The sequence below is a fragment of the Heteronotia binoei genome, chromosome 1 (genome assembly GCF_032191835.1).
Source record: "Heteronotia binoei isolate CCM8104 ecotype False Entrance Well chromosome 1, APGP_CSIRO_Hbin_v1, whole genome shotgun sequence".
Lineage (NCBI taxonomy): Eukaryota > Metazoa > Chordata > Lepidosauria > Squamata > Gekkonidae > Heteronotia > Heteronotia binoei.
Window position 1 is genome coordinate 112,631,483 of NC_083223.1, and position 19,458 is coordinate 112,650,940.

The 19,458-nt window shown below is 39.4% G+C and overlaps 1 protein-coding gene across 2 annotated transcripts in view; it reads left to right on the plus strand.

Annotated features, from left to right (window-relative positions):
* NCOA7 (nuclear receptor coactivator 7) overlaps nt 1-19,458 on the plus strand; it is a 115,247-nt gene that overhangs the window by 74,541 nt on the left and 21,248 nt on the right. Inside the window, exons 5-10 of one of the 2 annotated variants that reach the window (XM_060238854.1) lie at nt 2,014-2,121; nt 5,734-5,847; nt 6,746-6,871; nt 8,835-9,019; nt 10,925-11,964; nt 16,013-16,181. In XM_060238854.1, coding sequence (XP_060094837.1) covers nt 2,014-2,121; nt 5,734-5,847; nt 6,746-6,871; nt 8,835-9,019; nt 10,925-11,964; nt 16,013-16,181 — 1,742 coding nt within the window. The remainder of the gene's footprint in view (nt 1-2,013; nt 2,122-5,733; nt 5,848-6,745; nt 6,872-8,834; nt 9,020-10,924; nt 11,965-16,012; nt 16,182-19,458) is intronic. The other variant, XM_060238862.1, reaches the window with a different exon arrangement.

Consider the following 19,458-nt stretch of genomic DNA (forward strand, 5'->3'; position numbering starts at 1 on the left):
GGCCTGATCCAGCATGGCTTCTCTTATGTTCACAATGCCAAGGAGAGTTTTATATAACTGCATATAAGTAATAAGCATTGAAGATGCCAGAGTTTAGCTATTCCATCCTAGGATTTAGAATATGAAAGCCTGACAGTGGCTTACAATGTGAAATTCTGCTCCTGTGTGGGTGATACATTTAAGCCTTTGTATTTGTGCAATTATAGTACAGCACAAAATATATTTCAACAATAAGCCAATTTTCAATAGTTTTGTGATTTTTGGCAGGCTGGAAGTTGGCTGGGAAGAGGTGGGTTAAATGATATATGTCTTCATTTTAGTTTTGGGTTGGCCCTGGATGCTATTTTAGTTCTGGGAAAATGTAATCTAAGAGCTATATTTCTAAGAGTATATTTCAGTCACTATAAATAATTGCAGCTACCCCTGTATGTCTGGGATTATGGTCAAAAACTGTGACTTCTATGTGAGCAAGTGCCCTGGCACATTCCATTTAAAGAATAAGAAGAGGAAGCGGACAAATGGGAGTGAAGTATCTAGACATTCACTTTTCTCCTGTGATAACCATTTTCTTAATGTGGATTTGCATAAACTGCAGAACCTCAAACAGAGGAAGTTTAGCTACCATGGCTAAGAGCTATTGATAGAACATCCACCATGAATGTGTCTTATCTACTTCTAAAATAATCTAAGCTAATAGCTATTGCTATGTCTAAGGGTTTTGTTTTTCCTAACTGGGAAGGCACTTCAGCCCAAAGCTCATTCTGTCTGTCCTTTTCCACACTCTTCAAATTCTGTTAGATCCTTCTTGAGATAGGGTGATCATAACTGCACAAAGTACTCCAAATGTGTCTGTATTGTATAATACAATACCACCCATTTGATTTTTCAGTTTCCCTTCTGATCATCCTTAGCATGGAATTTGCCTTTTTTTTTACTGCCACTACTGCACAATGCATAGACGTTTTTATTGCTCTGTCGAGATCACCCTCAGTTTGTTCTCTTCAGTAAAAGACAACAAACTTATTATCTTAAATTAACAGACATACGATGAGAAGGTGGACAGAAATAACCCAAGGCATTGTAGGTGATTAAATCTTAGTATGATTATAGTGGGGTTAATTATATTTAGATTGAGGAGAAACTGGCTTGCTCTGTATACACCATCCTTGTGTTTTGTAAGCAGAGACCCTAGTGGACTTGCCATACAATCATGGTTTTGTTTTCACTCACATTCTTATCATTAAGTCCTCCCTTCCAATATGGAATCAAAATGTGTGAATGTTTTATACTGATGCTTGTGTGCCTGTTGTAAAGATGCTCTCACCTATGTTAAATAATGTAGTTTGAATCCACTTCAGTGACCATTTGCCAAGGGTATTTTGCTATTTCACACAGTAAAATCCAGTTGCAAAGTGGATTGAACATAAATTGAAAGTGTGTTCAGTATGTGTGAAAGCATCTTTGTATGTGCAGGCTGTATCTTTGGTGACTCTCAGAGGTCAAACACAAGCCTTTCTGTGTTTGAACTAGCATAGCAGCTGCATCGAAGACTATTCTGATGTTGGTATATGCCTTAATATACAATGGGATAGAGCAGACCAAAATGTGTGCTTAGAAAATTGATTCTGCTCTAAAATTTAAGTAGACAATGTAAGTGTTCTTGTTTTTAAGCAAACAGTTGATGAACTATAATGAAACAAAACATATAAACAACAAACTATAATGAAACAACACAGACAAAATGAAACAATACAGACTGAAAATACAAATTTAAAATAACACCAGAAAGACTGCCGTTTGTACAATTTCATTTGAAAATTTGTTGTAAATGAAGTCTGTGAAAAGAGATATTTAGTATATGCTTTTTTGTGATGTATTTATATAATTATTTTAAGAAACTGTATTATAGTGTCATAAAAACGAGAATTGCTAATCTTTTGTGCTGTTTACTTGTGTTTTGGAGCTTAGTGTGTGATCACAACACATTTAATCTTTTTTGTTGTTGTTATTCAGGCTGGAAGCCAAGACACCTTAAACAGCATTGCACTGAAGTTTAATATTACTCCAAATAAACTTGTGGAACTCAATAAGCTTTTCACACACACAATTGTTCCAGGCCAGGTAATTACATTAAGACTAAATCCCCAGCTGCTAAAGATTAGATAAATGATCACAGAACACAGCAATTCTGAAATCATTTTGAAACAACCACAATGATAGAAGTGATAATAAGTGCTTGGAGGCTGGTAGTGATTTTAGATATGCATTTATTGTGCCAAAAGTCTGTGGATCTGTTGTGCTCCCTGCTATCAAAAATACGTTCTTCCAGGTAGATCCAGTATCATGAGTTTCAGAATTCTCATGGGTTTCAGAATTCTCACCATTTCTTGCATAGGACATGACATTTTCCTGTGTTCCTATTGTCTGTGCAGCCTGTTTTGATTCCAGGCAAAATCATTTTCAGAGTTGCAGGATATACAAGAAGGAATAGCAGCACAGTTTTAGCTGGAGAAAGGAAGGATAAGATGTTGCTTCTTCAAACAGTCCTGCTGAGGACAGGAATTTATTTTAATGTCTTTGTTCCTTCTCATTCCAGGCCACTGAAACATATGATTCTTCATGGAGCCTGTGATTCCTAGGAATGATCTTTTGAGGAGTCATAAAGGGGGGGGGGGTACAGGAATGGAGAGGAACATGGGAAAAGTCTGTCTGCCTTCAATTCAAACATATGCTAGTATTTTGCATGCAGTGTATTAAAAAAATCTGTCTCTAAAACTCCTGAGATGTACAGTCATTGTGGTTATTTATTGCAAGTCTACTTCTGACTTCTTGTAGCTGGGTGGCAAGTGAAGCAGGGAGGCAAGTGAAGCAGGGAATCAGCAATCCAGTTCCAGTAGTTTGGATAGTCTGAATATTGGCCTTGCCTGCCTAGTTCAGTGTACCTATACTCAGAGGCTGGGACTGAGGTTTGAGGGTAATGCCATTTGGGACTTTAGATAGTTCTAGAAGAAATAAAGGAGATTCATCAGGTACCTTAATGTCAGGTTTTGAAAAGATGTATTGAAGTATTAGTATTGAAATGATGAAATTTTAGTCAGTGGAATTTTTTTAAAGAGTGGGTTGAAATGTTACATAGAAATGTCATATCCTGTATCTCTTACATCTCATGATCTTTTAACCCACTCTTTCCTCAGTTCTCATATTTTCTCAACAGTCGAATGAGATTTCACTTCTGCATCTGATAAAAAAGCTGTTGCCCACAGAAGAAGCTTATGCTTCAGTAAACTAATCTGTGTGGCAAATAACAGAAAGGCAGCAGGTTAAAGACTAACATGGCTATTTCTCTTGAGTTTGTAAGCCTAGAAGACAGTTTTAGGATGATGCTGTCTTGCAGCAACATAAACTCCTATTGAACTTTCCTAAAGTATAGAATCTTAGTCTGGCTCTCCTAGTTTTTCAGATTTTTATATATGGCGGACACTTTTAATTCTGTCAGCTATGGCATTCTAAAATACACCTTCAGGTGAACTGTTATCTCATATGAATTAAATTATAGATTATATTGTAAACTTGCTTGTGATTGCAGTTACAGAGAAAGTGATATAATAGTCATTAGCTTGTGCTCCATTAATAAACTTCTAAAGAATCCCAGGGTTCTGTGGAACAGTTTGCAATACATTGCCGTGCAGAATGTATTATGCTGATTCTGGAGTTCTTTCTACCAAGGTTCACTTCAACCTGAATTCTGGTCACTAAGACTCATCAGGGGAGTGATTTTAATGTTCATTTATCAGGCTCATTTTGTTGGAAGAACTGGTCCCAGTGTTGTATTCTTTCCAAATGTGTGTGTTTTCTGAAGTGAGGAGAACATCACCTCTCTCAAGTCTGTTCCTGTGATATGGATAAAAATGTGCATCCAGTTACATCTTTTAAAATCTCATTGGCCGTCTTCGCACTAGCGTTTACTCCGGCGTAGCACCCCATTTACCTCCGGATCTTTTCCTGGTTTTCGCACCTGTTGCTCTGGCGCTGCGTCTTGCTCCGGTGCTGCAGGGGTTTCACGCCGGAGTATCTAGATCCACCTCCTTCCGGAGTTTTTGAAAACCTCCGGATCCACACTGGATCCACTCCTCGGAGTTTGCTGTGGGAAATCCATCCACGCCGGATCGACTGCTTTGTGGGCGTCACCCTCTCCCTTTCCGTCCTCCCACCCCATCCACCCCCTTGGCCAATCATCAGCCGTTCGCGGCGCTTCCCAAAAGTGCCCGCACGGCCATTTTTTTTAAAACTTCATCTTTCTTGCGTAATAGCGATATTTCGAAATTAACAAATAGAAAAAAAAAAAACCCTCCTGAAGCGGCAGGTATGTGAGGTTGCTTTTCCGCTGTTGCGTTATTTCGCAACTTCGAAATTGCATTATACATTATACATTGTTGGGGGGGGGGAAATCTAGTGCCGGCGTGGGCCAAAGCGTTCATGTGTGTGTGTTTTAAAAAGGCAATGCCTCCCTCAGCTGTGCCACCAGCATTTCTGGACCTGCACAAAATCGCCATGTATAAAATGGGAAGTTGGAGTCCTGCATTCTCCACCCTGGCTACATTCCGCTCGGTTAGAAAACAGACGCGAGCTCGCTCTTCACACGCGCCACAGAAGGGGAAGGAGAGAATGGGGCGGGGGGGGGGGAGCTCTGGCAGCAGGAGTCAGTCAGGTCCCCGTTGCAGCTGCAAGCGCCATCCGGGGAGGGGGAAGAGCGCGGAGGAAATGCCAGCTTCGCCACCCAAGAGGGATCGAGGCTGGGAAGGGAAGAAGCTGCCACACACACACACACACACACAAAAAAAAAAACCCCTCGATTTCTCTCTCTTCGTTATTGCGATATTTCGCAACTCCGGAAAATAGACGCGAGGTCGCTCTTCACACACGCCACAGAAGGGGAAGAAAAGAATGGGGCGGGGGGGGGGAGCTCTGGCAGCAGGAGTCAGTCAGGTCCCCGTTGTGGCTGCAAGCGCCAGCCGGGGAGGGGGAAGAGCGCGGAGGAAATCCCAGCTTCACCACCCGGGAGGGAGCGAGGTTGGGAAAGGAAGAAGCTGCCACATACACACACACACACACGCAACTCTGGAATTTGTGTGTGGGGGGGAATCTAGTGCTGGGATTCTCCACTGTGAATGCTTCTGTTAATACATAAAGGGCTGTGGAGGATACTACAGCTGCAGCCACTCCATAAGCAGAAGCGGCACACGTGATGCGGTTTACGTTGTTACGCAATTAGACTTGCACTTAAAAAAAAAATGATTGACAGGGCATCGAACTCAAGTCGATGCTAGTGCAAAAACGATTTGAGCCGGGGCTTCATGGAAAGCGACTCCACTAAAGAGGCAATGTGCGAAAACGAGGAAAATGATCCGGACATAATTGCGCCGAGGAATAAGGGGAGCAAACGCTAAGTGCGAAAACGACCATTGATTTTTCAGTAGGTTGAAAATTCACTACATGAATCTGAGTGCAGCATGTATGAAGGTGGGAATTGTTACCTTTCCAGAAACAGCTTGCTCATCCAAAACGAGTTGTCTACATAGACAGAATCTAGTCAGGCTATCATTTGTGTATACTTTTAGTTTGGTACTTTAAAATTATGTTATCTGAAGTGGTTATTTTCACAGTTGTTGATAGATCTTGATAACCTAATATTTATGTTATATAGTATATTGAATTTTGTTTCTTTTGATGTAGATTCTGTATGTGCCAAATATTGATTCTGTCCCCACTGCTGGAAAACTAGCTTCTCTAAGTCCTGGTGCTCCTGTTTCACCCTCATCATCAGATGCAGAGTATGATAAACTTCTGGTAAGAATTCTCATAGGTTTTATTTGTCCTGAGACAAATTAGTGAAATAATTAATCATGTGTAACTATCTTTGGCATCACAGTTTCATTTCCTCAAAACTATGGATGTTTAGAAGAGTTTACTTGTTATGATTACTTTTTCTACTGTTAGCTATTGCCATGCATACAAGGCTGTGAATTGGACTTTCCATGTGGACTGGATAATTTTTTTATGAATGTGAAAATGGGACATTGAAAAAGCAGCTTGATTTGCACAGGGATCCCCTATAAACCTTCCCACCCCAAGAATCATATCTGGGCTAAGAGCTGAGGTATAATTCAATAAATAATTCAAGATATGATTGCTGTAAAGTAAAGACCAATCACAACAGATTTAAATTTAGTTCTGGATATCAGTCACTCGTAGGTCCTTCATACATCAGCATTAGCAATGTGGGGAGAGATTACAGAACCGTCCTTTTGTATGTTGATGAGTAGCATTAGAAGACCAAAATTACATGGGAGGAATCCATACTGTGGTTCCTTCCCACTCAAGCATTGCTCTAATTTCCAGGACTGTTAGTGGTGGCCTGGAAAGGAGCTGTGGCAGAGACTTCTTTCCATATCACTTTGATCTTTTGCCTTTTTATCATTTAGCTCAGCAAATAGTCTGGTAACATCAGCTTTCCTTCAACCAGGTATAACATTGAAAGGTAACAGAGGAGCAATTTTTGTGATTTTGTAAATTACAAATGTTTGCCATTGTCAGTATGCAAGTGGTTCAGGTCACATAAATCCCTTCATCAGATGGAAAACAAGTTCTGTATAACTGGTATAATTTCTGCCGAATTTCATGTTTTTATATGAGGTGAAATATAAATTTGCATGAAATTTAAGAGTAATTGTGCTTATTCTTCAAGGATGCTGACTTGGCAAGAAGGGCTTGCAGACCGATCCAAAGAGTCCTGTCTTCCACATCAGAAGAGGATGAGCCAACTGTTGTCAAATTTTTAAAAATGAATTGTCGATATTTCACAGATGGCAAGGTAGACGACAGTTTGCTTTCATATATTGGATTGTAACATATTCTTCCATAGAAGCAAATCTTCCCCACCTTTCTCTCTCCACAGCAAGCCACCCAGCACAGGGCACTGCAATAAGAAAGGTGAACATGGCCACTTGTCCCTCTTCTGACAGGTTAGCTTTTACTGGTGCAGGAAGCTTTGCTGGCAGAGGGAGTGTTTGACCTTGTGTCTCCTTCTTGACAGCTGGCTTTGTATCCTAATGGCGGAGGTCTTGGGGTGGCGGTCACAGATGGTTGTTATGGGTACAGCAAGATGGTTTGTAGAATCCCTATATAGTACAAATACAGAATTTGTATTGCTTAACAGCCCTGTGGTGCAGACTGGTAAAGCTGCAGTACTGCAGTCTGAGCTCTCTGCTCATGACCTGAGTTTGATCCCAGCGGAAGCTCAAGGTTGACTCAGCCTTCCATCCTTCTGAGGTCGGTAAAATGAGTACCCAGCTTGCTGGGGGGAAAGTGTAGATGACTGGGGAAGTGTAGATGAAAGTGTAGATGATTGGAGAAGGCAATGGCAAACCACCCCGTAAAAAAGTCTGCAATGAAAACGCTGTGATGCGACGTCACCCCAGAATTGGAAATGATTGGTGCTTGCACAGGAGACTATCTTTACCTTTTTATCGCTATTACCATTAGCAAACTCTTTGAAAGATAATAAATTCAATTTGCTAATTCAAAAGATTGTCGTTTTTTGGTTTAATCAAATTGACTTGCAGTCTTTCCTTTTCAAGATACCCTAATGAAATGAGTTTCTCAATAAAATAGCATTGTTAAAGAACTCCCTTTGTTTGAGGAAAATTTATAAAACTGTTTCCTGAAAGAATGTAGGAAAACAAGGTAAAAAAAATTGACAGCTTTTTCATAAGGAGTAAATTAGTTTGAATCAGAATAGAAGTTCACGTTTGTACTATTTCATTCAGGTAAGCACATATTATGATCCATCAAGTCCCATGCAGGCCCACAACCTTTGTTAGGGCTTGTAGTGCAGGACAACACCCTCTTTTTACATCCCAGCTACACAGCAAAAAACTGAGGGGTTTACTAAACCACCTGTAGATCTCCATGAACTGTAGATAGGCTGAGTTGGTTGTGCCAGCTTGCTTTAATTTAATGATTGGTAATTAATTTAGCTGATGCTTTCTGTGCTAGATCTTTAACACCTCAACTGATTTATGAATTCAGCCATTATAGGAAACCTCTATGCCAGGATTCTTTTGGACCTTATCTGAATCTGAAAACTAACCGGTCTAGATTGAATGCTACAAAGTTAGTGTCCCACAACAACTTTAAGACCCACAAAGTTTTATTCAGGCTGTGAGCTTTGTGTGCATGAAACTTTGTTGGTCTTAAAGGTGCTATTGGACTCTAACTTTGCAGCATTGCTTCAGACCAACACAGCTACCCACCTTGGTCTAGACTGAATGTTTGCGTAAAGAACATCCAGACAAACACTGCTTTCCCAGATAGTTTCTATGTGTGATTTTGATTATGAATTAGAATTATTGCTAGTTCCAGTAGATATTATGAGATAAGCCATTATGGTTTGTGAGATAAGCCAATATGGCTTGTGTTGACTCAGAAATCTTAATATTGTAACTCTAGTTAATTAACAAGCAGAAGCTCTGTTTCATTGCAGTTGGGGATGAAATTTAAACATCTGCATCCCTCTTTATAACTTTGGCCTTGTCTGTCAAAGATAAACTTGTTTTGACCACTCTGGATCATTATCTATGGTTGCTTCTAATAGAACGTTGCCCTGAGGGGTCACTACTGTGGTAAATAGCTTAAATGCTTAAGAGAGGGAAGGGGACTATAAAGAGTTCAGGGGATGGGTATGTAAAAGTTGATTGGAGAGGAAATAGACATACGAGTATTCTATGAGCATATGACAATGATCTGATGTGCTGAATTCTCATTTTTATTTCAAGGGTGTGGTTGGAGGGGTCATGTTAGTTACTCCAAACAACATCATGTTTGACCCTCACAAGTCAGACCCTCTGGTAATTGAGAATGGCTGTGAAGAGTATGGACTCCTTTGTCCTATGGAAGAGATTATTTCAATTGCTTTGTACAACGATATCTCACACATGAAGATTAAGGATGCTCTGCCATCGTAAGAAATGTTCTTTATTGATCATGTTTGCATGTTAGTGGGATGTGAAGGAAAAAGTAGTCAAAATAGGGGAGTACAAGCAGCGAGACAGCTAGTAAAAAGGAGATGTGTATTACCTAACCCATGCCCAATTAATACATTTATTTTATTTGAATATGAAAGCCTGTATACAGTGCAAGTCACTCCACATTAATATTAGCTTTAACAGCACACTGATAAACTCATAGTTTATAATTTTCCAGTATGGCAACTTGTGGGTATTTTGGGAGGCTGCTATTTTATACAAATGTCTTGTTGCATGAAAATATTATTGTAAAAAATTACTGTTTTTGAACTTTATTGCCTCATAGATAGACATGAAAATTGGCGTACATCTTCATGTGGAAGTAAAAGGCAGAGAGAGAATTGATGAAAAGGAAAGACATTTTTTAAAAGTTGGGGTGGGTACAGCATTTGGATTTCACTGGGCTGTTGTCTGCACTGAATGTTTTTATAACAGGGAAATGTTAATTAAAGGGAGTTGATTATAGATTTGTGTATTGCAGATTATATCAGTGCAGTGAATGATACAGGGGAGCCTGTAGGAGAGCTGGCAGATAGCTAAGCTTGATGTCCTTGGGTTGTCTATGGTTTATGTTTGTGTACTGTTAATTATTTCTCATTGCTCCTTTATTAAAACTGCTGATAAATGGATATACAATTAATGATAACCTGCCATATTGAGTGCAACATGAGAACAGAAATGTTTTATAATCCAGAACTGTGGTATGCACTTCATAAATAGAGTTTCTCATGGATGTTCCTAAGATTGGACATATATGAGAATTTTATAATGAAGCCTATCAGTTGGTTTTACTTCCTTCTGCCCATTTGTGTATCTAGGTTTTTATGTTTTTGGTTTTGTAGCTCCTCAGTAAGGGAGCCAGAAAAATTTCTAGTTCAGTTTTCTATCTACTCAAGTTTTTATTCAGTTTATTAAAATTCAAAGTTAAGATTTTGGCTGAAGTCTTTGAGAATGGCAGAAGCATTCAGGCCAGCTAGCTTACCGAGTTATATTTGCACAATCAGTTTTGCCATTTATAACAGCATAGGAGCTAACTTTGAATATTAGTAGAAATTTAGTGAAAAGCACAGATGTTATGGAAGCTCAGTATTAATACAAAAACTCCCTGTTTCTTTGAAGTTCTTTCCTTGTTAATTTTTAAGCACGACTTCAGATGTGACTACGTTTTTATTGATTTGAAGAATACAAGTTTGGATGATATGGGTACATCCCACTGTCCTTTTATTGATAATGATTAATTTGGTATGATTGAGATAATGAATCATGGGGTTCCATAAAGACATATTTTCAGTTCAGAGAGGCCAAGTGTTAAGATTCCCAAATGTATTTGTATTCCAGAACTCACAATTGCATAATCCTTTTGAGCTAAATCATGGTTTTGAAAACTTTGATCTCTTAATTCTTAAATTTCTATTCTTCTAAACAAGACAGAATTTATATGTCATCAGTGGATTAGAATCATTTGCAAATAGGAAAATTTGACAAGATTATATGACTGTTTAGTTGTTCCCTTTGTAGCAGCTTAATTCTCCGATAGGGTCTGTCTTTACTTCTTGTATCCTCCAAATGCCTACAGAATACATAATGACACAGCCATTTATCCACTTTTACAACATGTAATTCAATATTGAAATTGTTGGTGGTACCACTCCATCTTCATTACCATTTATTTCAGTTGTATTTTATTTCATAGGAAGCTGTTTTAATTTTTATTGTTTAAATATTGTTTTAGTGTATTTTAGTTGAGCATTATTTTTCCATGTTTTGCTTCAGTTCTCATTTTGTTTTTGCTTTTCTCCTGTTTTTAACACTCCATATACATCCACCGTTTTTCGTGACAGCGACATACCAAAGGATCTTTGTCCTCTGTACAGGCCTGGTGAATGGGAAGACCTTTCCTCTGAGAAGGACATCAACCCTTTCAGCAAATTTAAATCCTTGAACAGGGAGAAGAAGCAACCAAAAGTAAATAACTTTGTCACCTTGAATTCCAAACTGATAACGCTTTCAGACAAGGAGAAACCTACAGATTTTGAACTTCTTAACCCTTCTGAAAAGTCTTCCTTGGTATCACTAGAACCATCAAGGGACTCCACCATTGGTGATCCTTCAAAAGGGGTGCATTTAGAGAAGTATACTAAAGAATGTTCTGGACATAAGGTTACTCTAGGCCTTGCCAAAGATAATTCCCTTTTGGAAGAAGGTGGTTTTATTGAACTAGAAGATACTTCACCTTGGACTGATGGCAAAGGAGACAGTAGAGATGTGGGACCAATACAGGTTACCACTGATGGTAAACTGACTGAGGAGGTGCCACTACGAGCAACAAATCAAGGCAGTTGTGAGCAATCAGAATTATATTTATCAGGGACAAAACATGAAGTTGGCTGTAAAGAGGTCATTGATTCAGAGTCCTGTGAGAAGCTAGATGTAGTGCCTGAAATAAACAAGGGCAGCAGTTCACCAACAAGTAAGATAGAAACTACTTTGGATGCTAATCAGGAGTTGGATAAAGACAAGCTTATTGAATTTTACTTAAATAAAGATGAGTTGCAACCTCCTGATGATTCATGTAAGGCTAAAATCAAGGAAGAGGGGAATAATAAACAATTAGGTATAGACCTCACACTTAGTTCTTCTCATTCCCAAACCAATGAAGATTTTACAATGAAAAGGGTAGGCTCTGATTCATGTTCTGTTGAAAGAAAAGAGCCATTGCCAGAAGTTGGCTCAGCAGTGCCTGAGAAAAAGGAGCATAAAGGATCGAGATCATCTTCATTGGCATCTCATCTAGACCAAAAGGGTTGTCAACAAATTGATCTAGATAATAAATCTGAAATCAGACTGTGGCTGCTGCAAAGAATCCAAGTGCCGATTGAAGGTAGGCTTCCTTTAAACTTGGTGAGAGAAATAACCACTGGTTTAAGAAAGTGCTGAATTTATCTTCCTGTCACTTTAATCTGATTTTAGCATAGATATTTTAGTAGTATAATTCCCTGCTGCTCTCATCACTTCTGATGATGTAGTTTTTTGAGAGTTGTGGGTACTCCAGTATATATGTGATGCATTCCTGTCTGCAGTTATCTATGTTCACTTCATCAGCCATGTAAAAGAATACTTTGTTCCCAACTGAAGTAGAAAAGTCTTGTGGGAGCAAGTATGTAGGAGATTCAGAAAAAAAGGAACTCTGCATTGTAATCTATGCAATAGATCTTGTTCCCTGTTGCAATAGAGCCAGTTTGGTGTAGTGGTTAAGTGTGCAAACTCTTATCTGGGTGAACCGGGTTTGATTCCCCACTCCTCCACTTGCACCTGCTGGAATGACCTTGGGTCAGCCATAACTCTGGCAAAGGTTGGCCTTGAAAGGGCAGCTGCTATGAGAGCCCTCTCAGCCCCACCCACCTCACAGGGTGTCTGTTGTGGGGGAGGAAGATAAAGGAGATTGTGAACCGCTCTGAGTGGAGGGCGGAATATAAATCCAATGTCGTCTTCTTCTTCCAGTGCTGCATTTTCCCTTCATTGTTAGCAGGCCTTGAATTCAGCAGGAGCTCACAGAGGGGAATAATAAACAATTAGGTATAGACCTCACACTTAGTTCTCATTCCCAAACCAATGAAGATTTTACAAGCAAAAGGGTCATGAACCTTTCTGAGGGTTCCCGCTCCTCCTCCCCACCTACCTACCTTGTTCATTGAATAGTAGGTGCAGCTGCATAACAATCCCTGGATGAGCTCCACCACCTATTTTTCTACAAAATGACCCCTGATTGTTAGTGTAGTTGCACTAACCATACTACTGATATAGTGATTGCTTTGCACCTATGAGAACACAGGCGAAGAGTTATGACTGTGGTGGCCATCCAGTCCAGCTTTTCATTTTCTATAGTGGCCAATCTAATAACCATTAGGATACACTTTATTTGATTCCTTATTAATCATCATGTGTATGCAGTGGAAGACAGTATGACATGATATTGTTTGCAAGGTCAGGTCAACCAAGACAGAGGTCAAAGTCTTGCATCAGAATAAGCTCTGAAGTTGGTTGTGGTAGGAGCCACTAAACACATGATGATATTATGTGTACTTTATTTTGCTAACAAGTCACAGCCAACTTATGGCGACCTTTTAGGGTTCCAAGGCAAGAGATGTTCAGAGGTGGTTTGCCATTCCCCGCCTCTATGTAGCAACCTTGGTATTCTCTCATCCAAACACTATCCAGGGCTGATCCTGCTTAACTTCTGAGATCTGATGAGATTGAGTTAGACTGGACTATCCAGGTCAAGGTAGGTGGTAGTCTACATAGGAAAATGTGTGTCTATAATTCATAGTCAAATGTCAAGTTTTACTTCCTGAGATAGCACAATTGGTTGCATTTATTACACATGACAGTATATGCTGGTTTTTCTACTAAGCAGAAATACTGATGCAGATAAATCACATTAAAATGGCCCAGTTTGCATCTTCAGTGCAGTGCAAGGGGCGTAGTGTAGTACAAGCTATGAAATCTTCCCTGCTTTCCATCTAAGCTTAGAACCACTAATGTGGTTTTTTTTAATCATTGGGTGAAAACCAACATGCATAGGAGAATAGATGCTACTCAAAAGCTTTTTGCTCACTACTTTAGCAGTGACTGTTATGCTACTTTTAATCTCCTTCAGAGTGGTCTTTCAGATTATAGACTTTCATCAGTGCCTGTATTGTGATCAGATTTAAACCCCCCTCCCCCTACACACAATACTTATTGAGTATGGAAATGAAGAGCTCTCCATTACAACAACCAACCAAGTCCATCCATAAAACATGTCACTCATAGGGAGAAAGAGATGTAACAAAGAGTCTTTTCTTCTGAGCAGAGAGTTTGTTTTATTATACTTCTATCATGCCCTCCCCTGCTTAGTTCACATCTTATGAATGAATGTTCACAAGGCTTCCCCTCAGAGTGTGGGCCTCTGTGTTGTCGTCTCCTCTTCTTCTGGCTCAGCCAGAGCAGAGTTTGAGGAGGCATTTGGGTGGGGGGCAGGCTCACCAAGGTAGAGCCTGCATGCAACTCTTGTCAGTTCTCCAGCCTTTTCCCTCTTCCTTCCTGCTACTATTGCAAAGTTAATAGTTGCCAGATGGCAAGGAGGAGGAAGATGATGAAGACAGAGCAATGCAAAGTGAAGGAGTGACCATCAGGGAGAAGCTTTGTGACCCACTTATAGATCCTGACCTACAGGTGGGGAAACACTACATTGTACCATATAAGTGGAGTGAGATGCGAACCAATACTAATTCAGGTTCTTTACACTGTGAGGAATAAAGTTCAGTTGCACATAAGAATGAGTCTGCTAACCTCACATTTAATGTGTGGAGCAGTCATCAAGCTTTGTCTGGAAGAATTGGAGGAGAGAACTGAATTGGGTAGTATGTATTGTCACACACACTCACAAAGATACTGACAGTGCTGACACAGTAGCTTCTCTGTTCTGGGAACAGTCTTGTGCCCACAGGTTAGTAGCTGGATGGGATTCAACCTGTTTGTGTTTTGACTGCTATAGGCATGTATATGTAATAAGCAGAATTTTTTTCTAGTGAGTTTAATTTAATTTAGTAAGATTGTCGTTTTTCATATGGTTGGTATCCAGCTGCAGCTTTCTACTTGTTTCTGTTGTTTGTAGCTGAGTAGGTATGGTGTATATTCTGGGAAATGGTGGCCTCTTCCTACCCTTACCATTCTTAATACTCGGGTTTCTGACATCTTTTAAAAAGTCACTGACCCTCATTGTTTCCTTACAAGGGTTAATAAATTATGGGGGCAAGCCATAAACTTCAGCTATTGGGACACAAGCATGACTTCATGTGTAATTACGCTTTGAAATCTGAAACTCTACATGTTTTGTTGACATTGTCTCTGGCATCCTTGGACTGGAAGGCCAATTGTATGTGTGAGAAAGCTACTGTGAGTTCATTGACTGTGGGTTCCAGGGCAGTATGAGGGAACTGCCATTTCTAGGCTGTTAGTAGGAATTTCACTCACAATATTGCAGAAGAAGCACATCGTGCTGTATACCAACATGTCCCCAGCTTCTTTAATAAAAGAAGTATTTATAATCTATCATAGTGTGTTTCCCGTTTCTAATGTATTCCCTGAAACAAAATACAATTGCTCAACCATAACCTTGTAAACTAGAATTGCACCACTTGCTTGTTTGCTCCTTCAGCTGCAGTTCTTCAAGTGGTTCTGCCGTTCATGCAGGAATCCTGAAACAATTCTGTTATTTGTCTTGGCTGTGGGAAACAGTGTGCCCTAATTTCCTCTTTATTTTTTATTTTATTTTATTCAATTTTTAGCATGCCCTTCCCGTAGGACAGGCTTAGTGTGGGTTACAGGCCAAGACAGGGAGTTGAGATGGCTCCATGGTGTTTTCCCCTCAGAAAACAGAGACAGTGAGAAGTTTATAGGAAAAATCATATTTATTTAGAATATTTTTAAATAAATCTTACTGGAGGGAAGCTACCACTTTCTCATTTGGGAGCAGTTTCTTCTTTGCTTAGTTAACTAGATGAATGGATGGTGACTTGTATTTTCTGATCTTATGAATGAATGTGTTTGACTTGTGTGGTTCTAACATTTTTCTCATTGCAATTGCTAGGACTTCTAGAGATGGAAACTAGTGAGTGGCTGGGTGTTTTCCATGACCTGAATACAGTCAAAATGAAGGAACGTGCCAGGAAAAAATGATATTAAGATTGCAGCATGCATTTTGAAACTCTAGCCTAAGACTTGAAGCTCTTTAGTAAAAACACCAGCTCTTCTATGTTAAAGTAATTATATCAATTCCCTAGGATGTATCATAGAAGAAAACCGCAAGAGAGATTTCAAAATCTGTTTGGGGGTTAAACTGACTTTTGTGTTCTCTTTGCTGTGCTGTAACTTTTCCCTGGATTCAGATATGCTTCCTTCAAAAGAGGAGAAAAGCAGGACCCCTCCAATGTTCCTGTGCATTAAAGTGGGCAAGCCTATGATGAAGTCATTTGCTTCTCAGAACGCCACTATGGCCCAGCAATATGGTAAAAGAAGGAAGCAACCAGAGTACTGGTTCGCTGTTCCTCGAGAGAGGTAAGATGGAGCTCTTCTTTAATACACATTTCTCTCAACAACTTACTTCTGTTTGTTTGGGGGAGAGATTGTTACTGTGATGTTTTCTTGTAGCACTGATATGGATTGTAATAGCCATATTGGTATTGACTTGTTGACACAATTAGTTTATTGCGGCTGCTGTTCAGGATGTGATTGTGCAAGTGTCAGCATTAGTTATTGTTTGAGGTGATTAGTGACAAGTATCACCATCCCCTCCATCTCCCTTTTCCATGAACCTTTATTTTAATTTTTTAAGTTTACATAAGGGGCAGCTAACACTACAGAACCCCAGTAGAAACTGATACTTGAAAAAGAAAAGCCTTATACAAAGACTGGAGAAAACTTGTTTTTTTTTAATTTTTGCCTTTGGAAGTAGACTTACGGGAGTTGAATTAGCTGAGGGACTGGCAAGGAACTCTTTCAGATTTTGCTTTGATATTTCCTGAGAAGTCAAAACAGTCCAGAAAGGGTTTTACAGGTGACATAAGCAGGGTTGTTGTTGTTTTTGTAGTAGGAACTCCTTTGCATATTAGGCTACACCCCCCCTGATGTAGCCAGTCCACCAAGAGCTTACAAGGCCTCCTGTAAGCTCTTGGAGGATTGGCTATATCAGGAGTGTGTAGCCTAATATACAAAGGAGATCCTGCTACAAAAAAAGGCCCTGGGCATAACACTTGAGAAGAAAACATACTTCAATTGCTTAGGAGAGCCTAATACTTGATAAAGCAACAGAAGTGCTTAAAAGGAGCTCCTATCTTTATAAAATCCTATAATTGCATTGCAGAATTGCCACACTGCTTTTTGTATGTAGTGTGCTTTGTGGTAGAATTCCCAGAATATGTGAAATCATATCGCTGATAAACTTTCTGATTGATGAAGCAGCTACATATATTGCTTAGTTTGTACATTCTTGCAATATGTCACAACCACTGCTCTTAGCTGCTTTTGCTGAACATTTTTGTCCTCTGTGTGACTAGGACATGTAGCAAGTGCTCCTGAAGCATATGTTGTTTTGTCAGCCCAGACAATGACCATGAGTTAATCAATGGCTTGGACACAGTTGCATTGTGATTGTGAAATGGAAGGAGCCCTTATCTTTTGCACATAACTTGAGAAGCTATAATCATTAGAGGTGTGCTTTATAAAGGGTTTTTGTTGCGCTGCTGAATGTTCATTTTGACCCAGTTATGCCTTTGTATCAGTTAACTGGGCAGAAGGTCCTTCATTAAAACGCTTGCATATCTTGCAATGGGGAACATGAACAGATCTGGAATTAAAAAAGCTGTTATGTCACTTCATGCACACTGGATATCACTGAGGAATGTCAGGTTGGTAATATTTAAAGTAATTGTAGTTGCTTATAATACACTGGTGTATTGGAGAGCTGGCACTACTGTTTACAAAGTGAAAGTAATTTTAGAGAGTAAAGAATGTATATGGACCAGGCCTCAGATTCAGTGGGAGCTCACAGGAGCACAGCTCCTGAACCTTTCTGAGAGTTCCACCTCCTTGTCCATTGAATACTATTGCAGCTGCATAACAATCCCTGGATGAGCTTCACCACCTGTTTTTCTACAAAATGGACAAATAGCACAGTTGTTCTTTTAGGGGTTAGATGCACGGATGGAGCACATCTAGTCCCAGTGTTCCACATGTGCAATGGGTGTCAGTTTGTGCCAGTATCCCCATCCACTTACGTGTAGTAATCATCATGTAACAAGGAACAACTTCCTAGTATCTGTACAAGACTGGGATGGAATAACACAAGACACAATGAATGCTTATGCAGTATAGTCAGGTGGGTAGCCATGTTGGTCTGAAGCAGCAGAACAAAGTTCAAATCCAGTGGCACCTTTAAGACCAACAGGAAAGTTTTTACCTTGAATAAAACTTGGTTGGTCTGAAAGGTGCCACTGGACTCGAACTTCATTCTACAGTATAACTTTGCTTGCTTGCTAAATATTGCTCTTTGGGAACAGCAAATGAAGTTGCCTTACATGGAGTCATACCACTGGTCTCTTTCACAAAATAATGTCTGCTCTGATTGGCAGCAGCTCTCCACAGTCTCAGGCAGAGAAAGGTCTTTTCCAAAGTCTGCTGCTTGGAATTCTTTAACTGGGAGGTATCAGGGGTTGAATGTGGAATACTTTGCATGCATAGCATGTGCTCTGATTTTGATCCACTTATCCTTTGCTGATATTATTGAAATGCGTGAATTCTAAAACTATTACTAATATCCTGGAATTCTTAACTGTGTGCCTGAAGGAATGGGTTTCATTGAAGAAAGATATTAAACTCATATAGTTAAAAAAAGGTTATGGAGAAATAAAATAGTCACAAAATAATTCAATGGTAGAACTGTTTAATATCTGTAACTGGTGCAATTTCTATGGCATGTCTAACCTATCCCCTCTTATTCTTTTTGGGACAAGTAGTAGCATTGTAGGAGTGGGAAAACACTGGCAGTCAAGGTTGCTTGCTCATTTGGTTTGTAATGGCCTTATGCATTTCAGATAGTTATCTTGATAAAAGGTATTAAGTTAAGCTCTTGTAATAATGCAAGGCAAACCCTGTGATTTTAGGCTAGAGTAACTGTGCATACAATTGCATTGCTAATGCCTGCTAGGGTGAACATAGAATAATATCACCAGGATTAAAAACAGATCTGTAATCTGATTTCTTGAAGTCCTTCCCCCCTCCCCCACACCCATGCCTACAGTTTGCCTTGGAAGAAGTGGTAATTTGGTTAAGGGAGTGATCCTTAGGCCAGAAAGTGAGAGATTAGATTTGCTCCAAATTGTTATCTAACAACATTAACACTTCATGTATCTTGAAATTGTTTCACATCTGAATTAATGACTTGAAATTATTAAAGCAACTTGTTTCCAAGAACCATGAATTTAAAACTGATTTTTAACTGTATGGCATGGATATTTTCTAATCCAGGTAGTTCTTCTATTCACCAGCATGTAAGACCTATCAGAAGCTAAGAGTATTCACAAATAGTTATTTAGAATATTTAGAGCGTAGTTTTTACTAAGATTTTTTTCCCCTGGGAAGGGTTTGGTACCTATAAAACAAGCTTATTGATATTTGAATGTGGAAGAGGTAAGCTGCTCTGAGACTCTGAGAGTATAGGGTGGGATATAAATCCAATATCTTCTTCAATTAAAAGCAGAGCTTTAAAACTCTTTGCATAGTGTCAAAGCCAATACTGTTGGCCTGGAGAAGAGTATGTGTTTCCTTAAAATCTTAG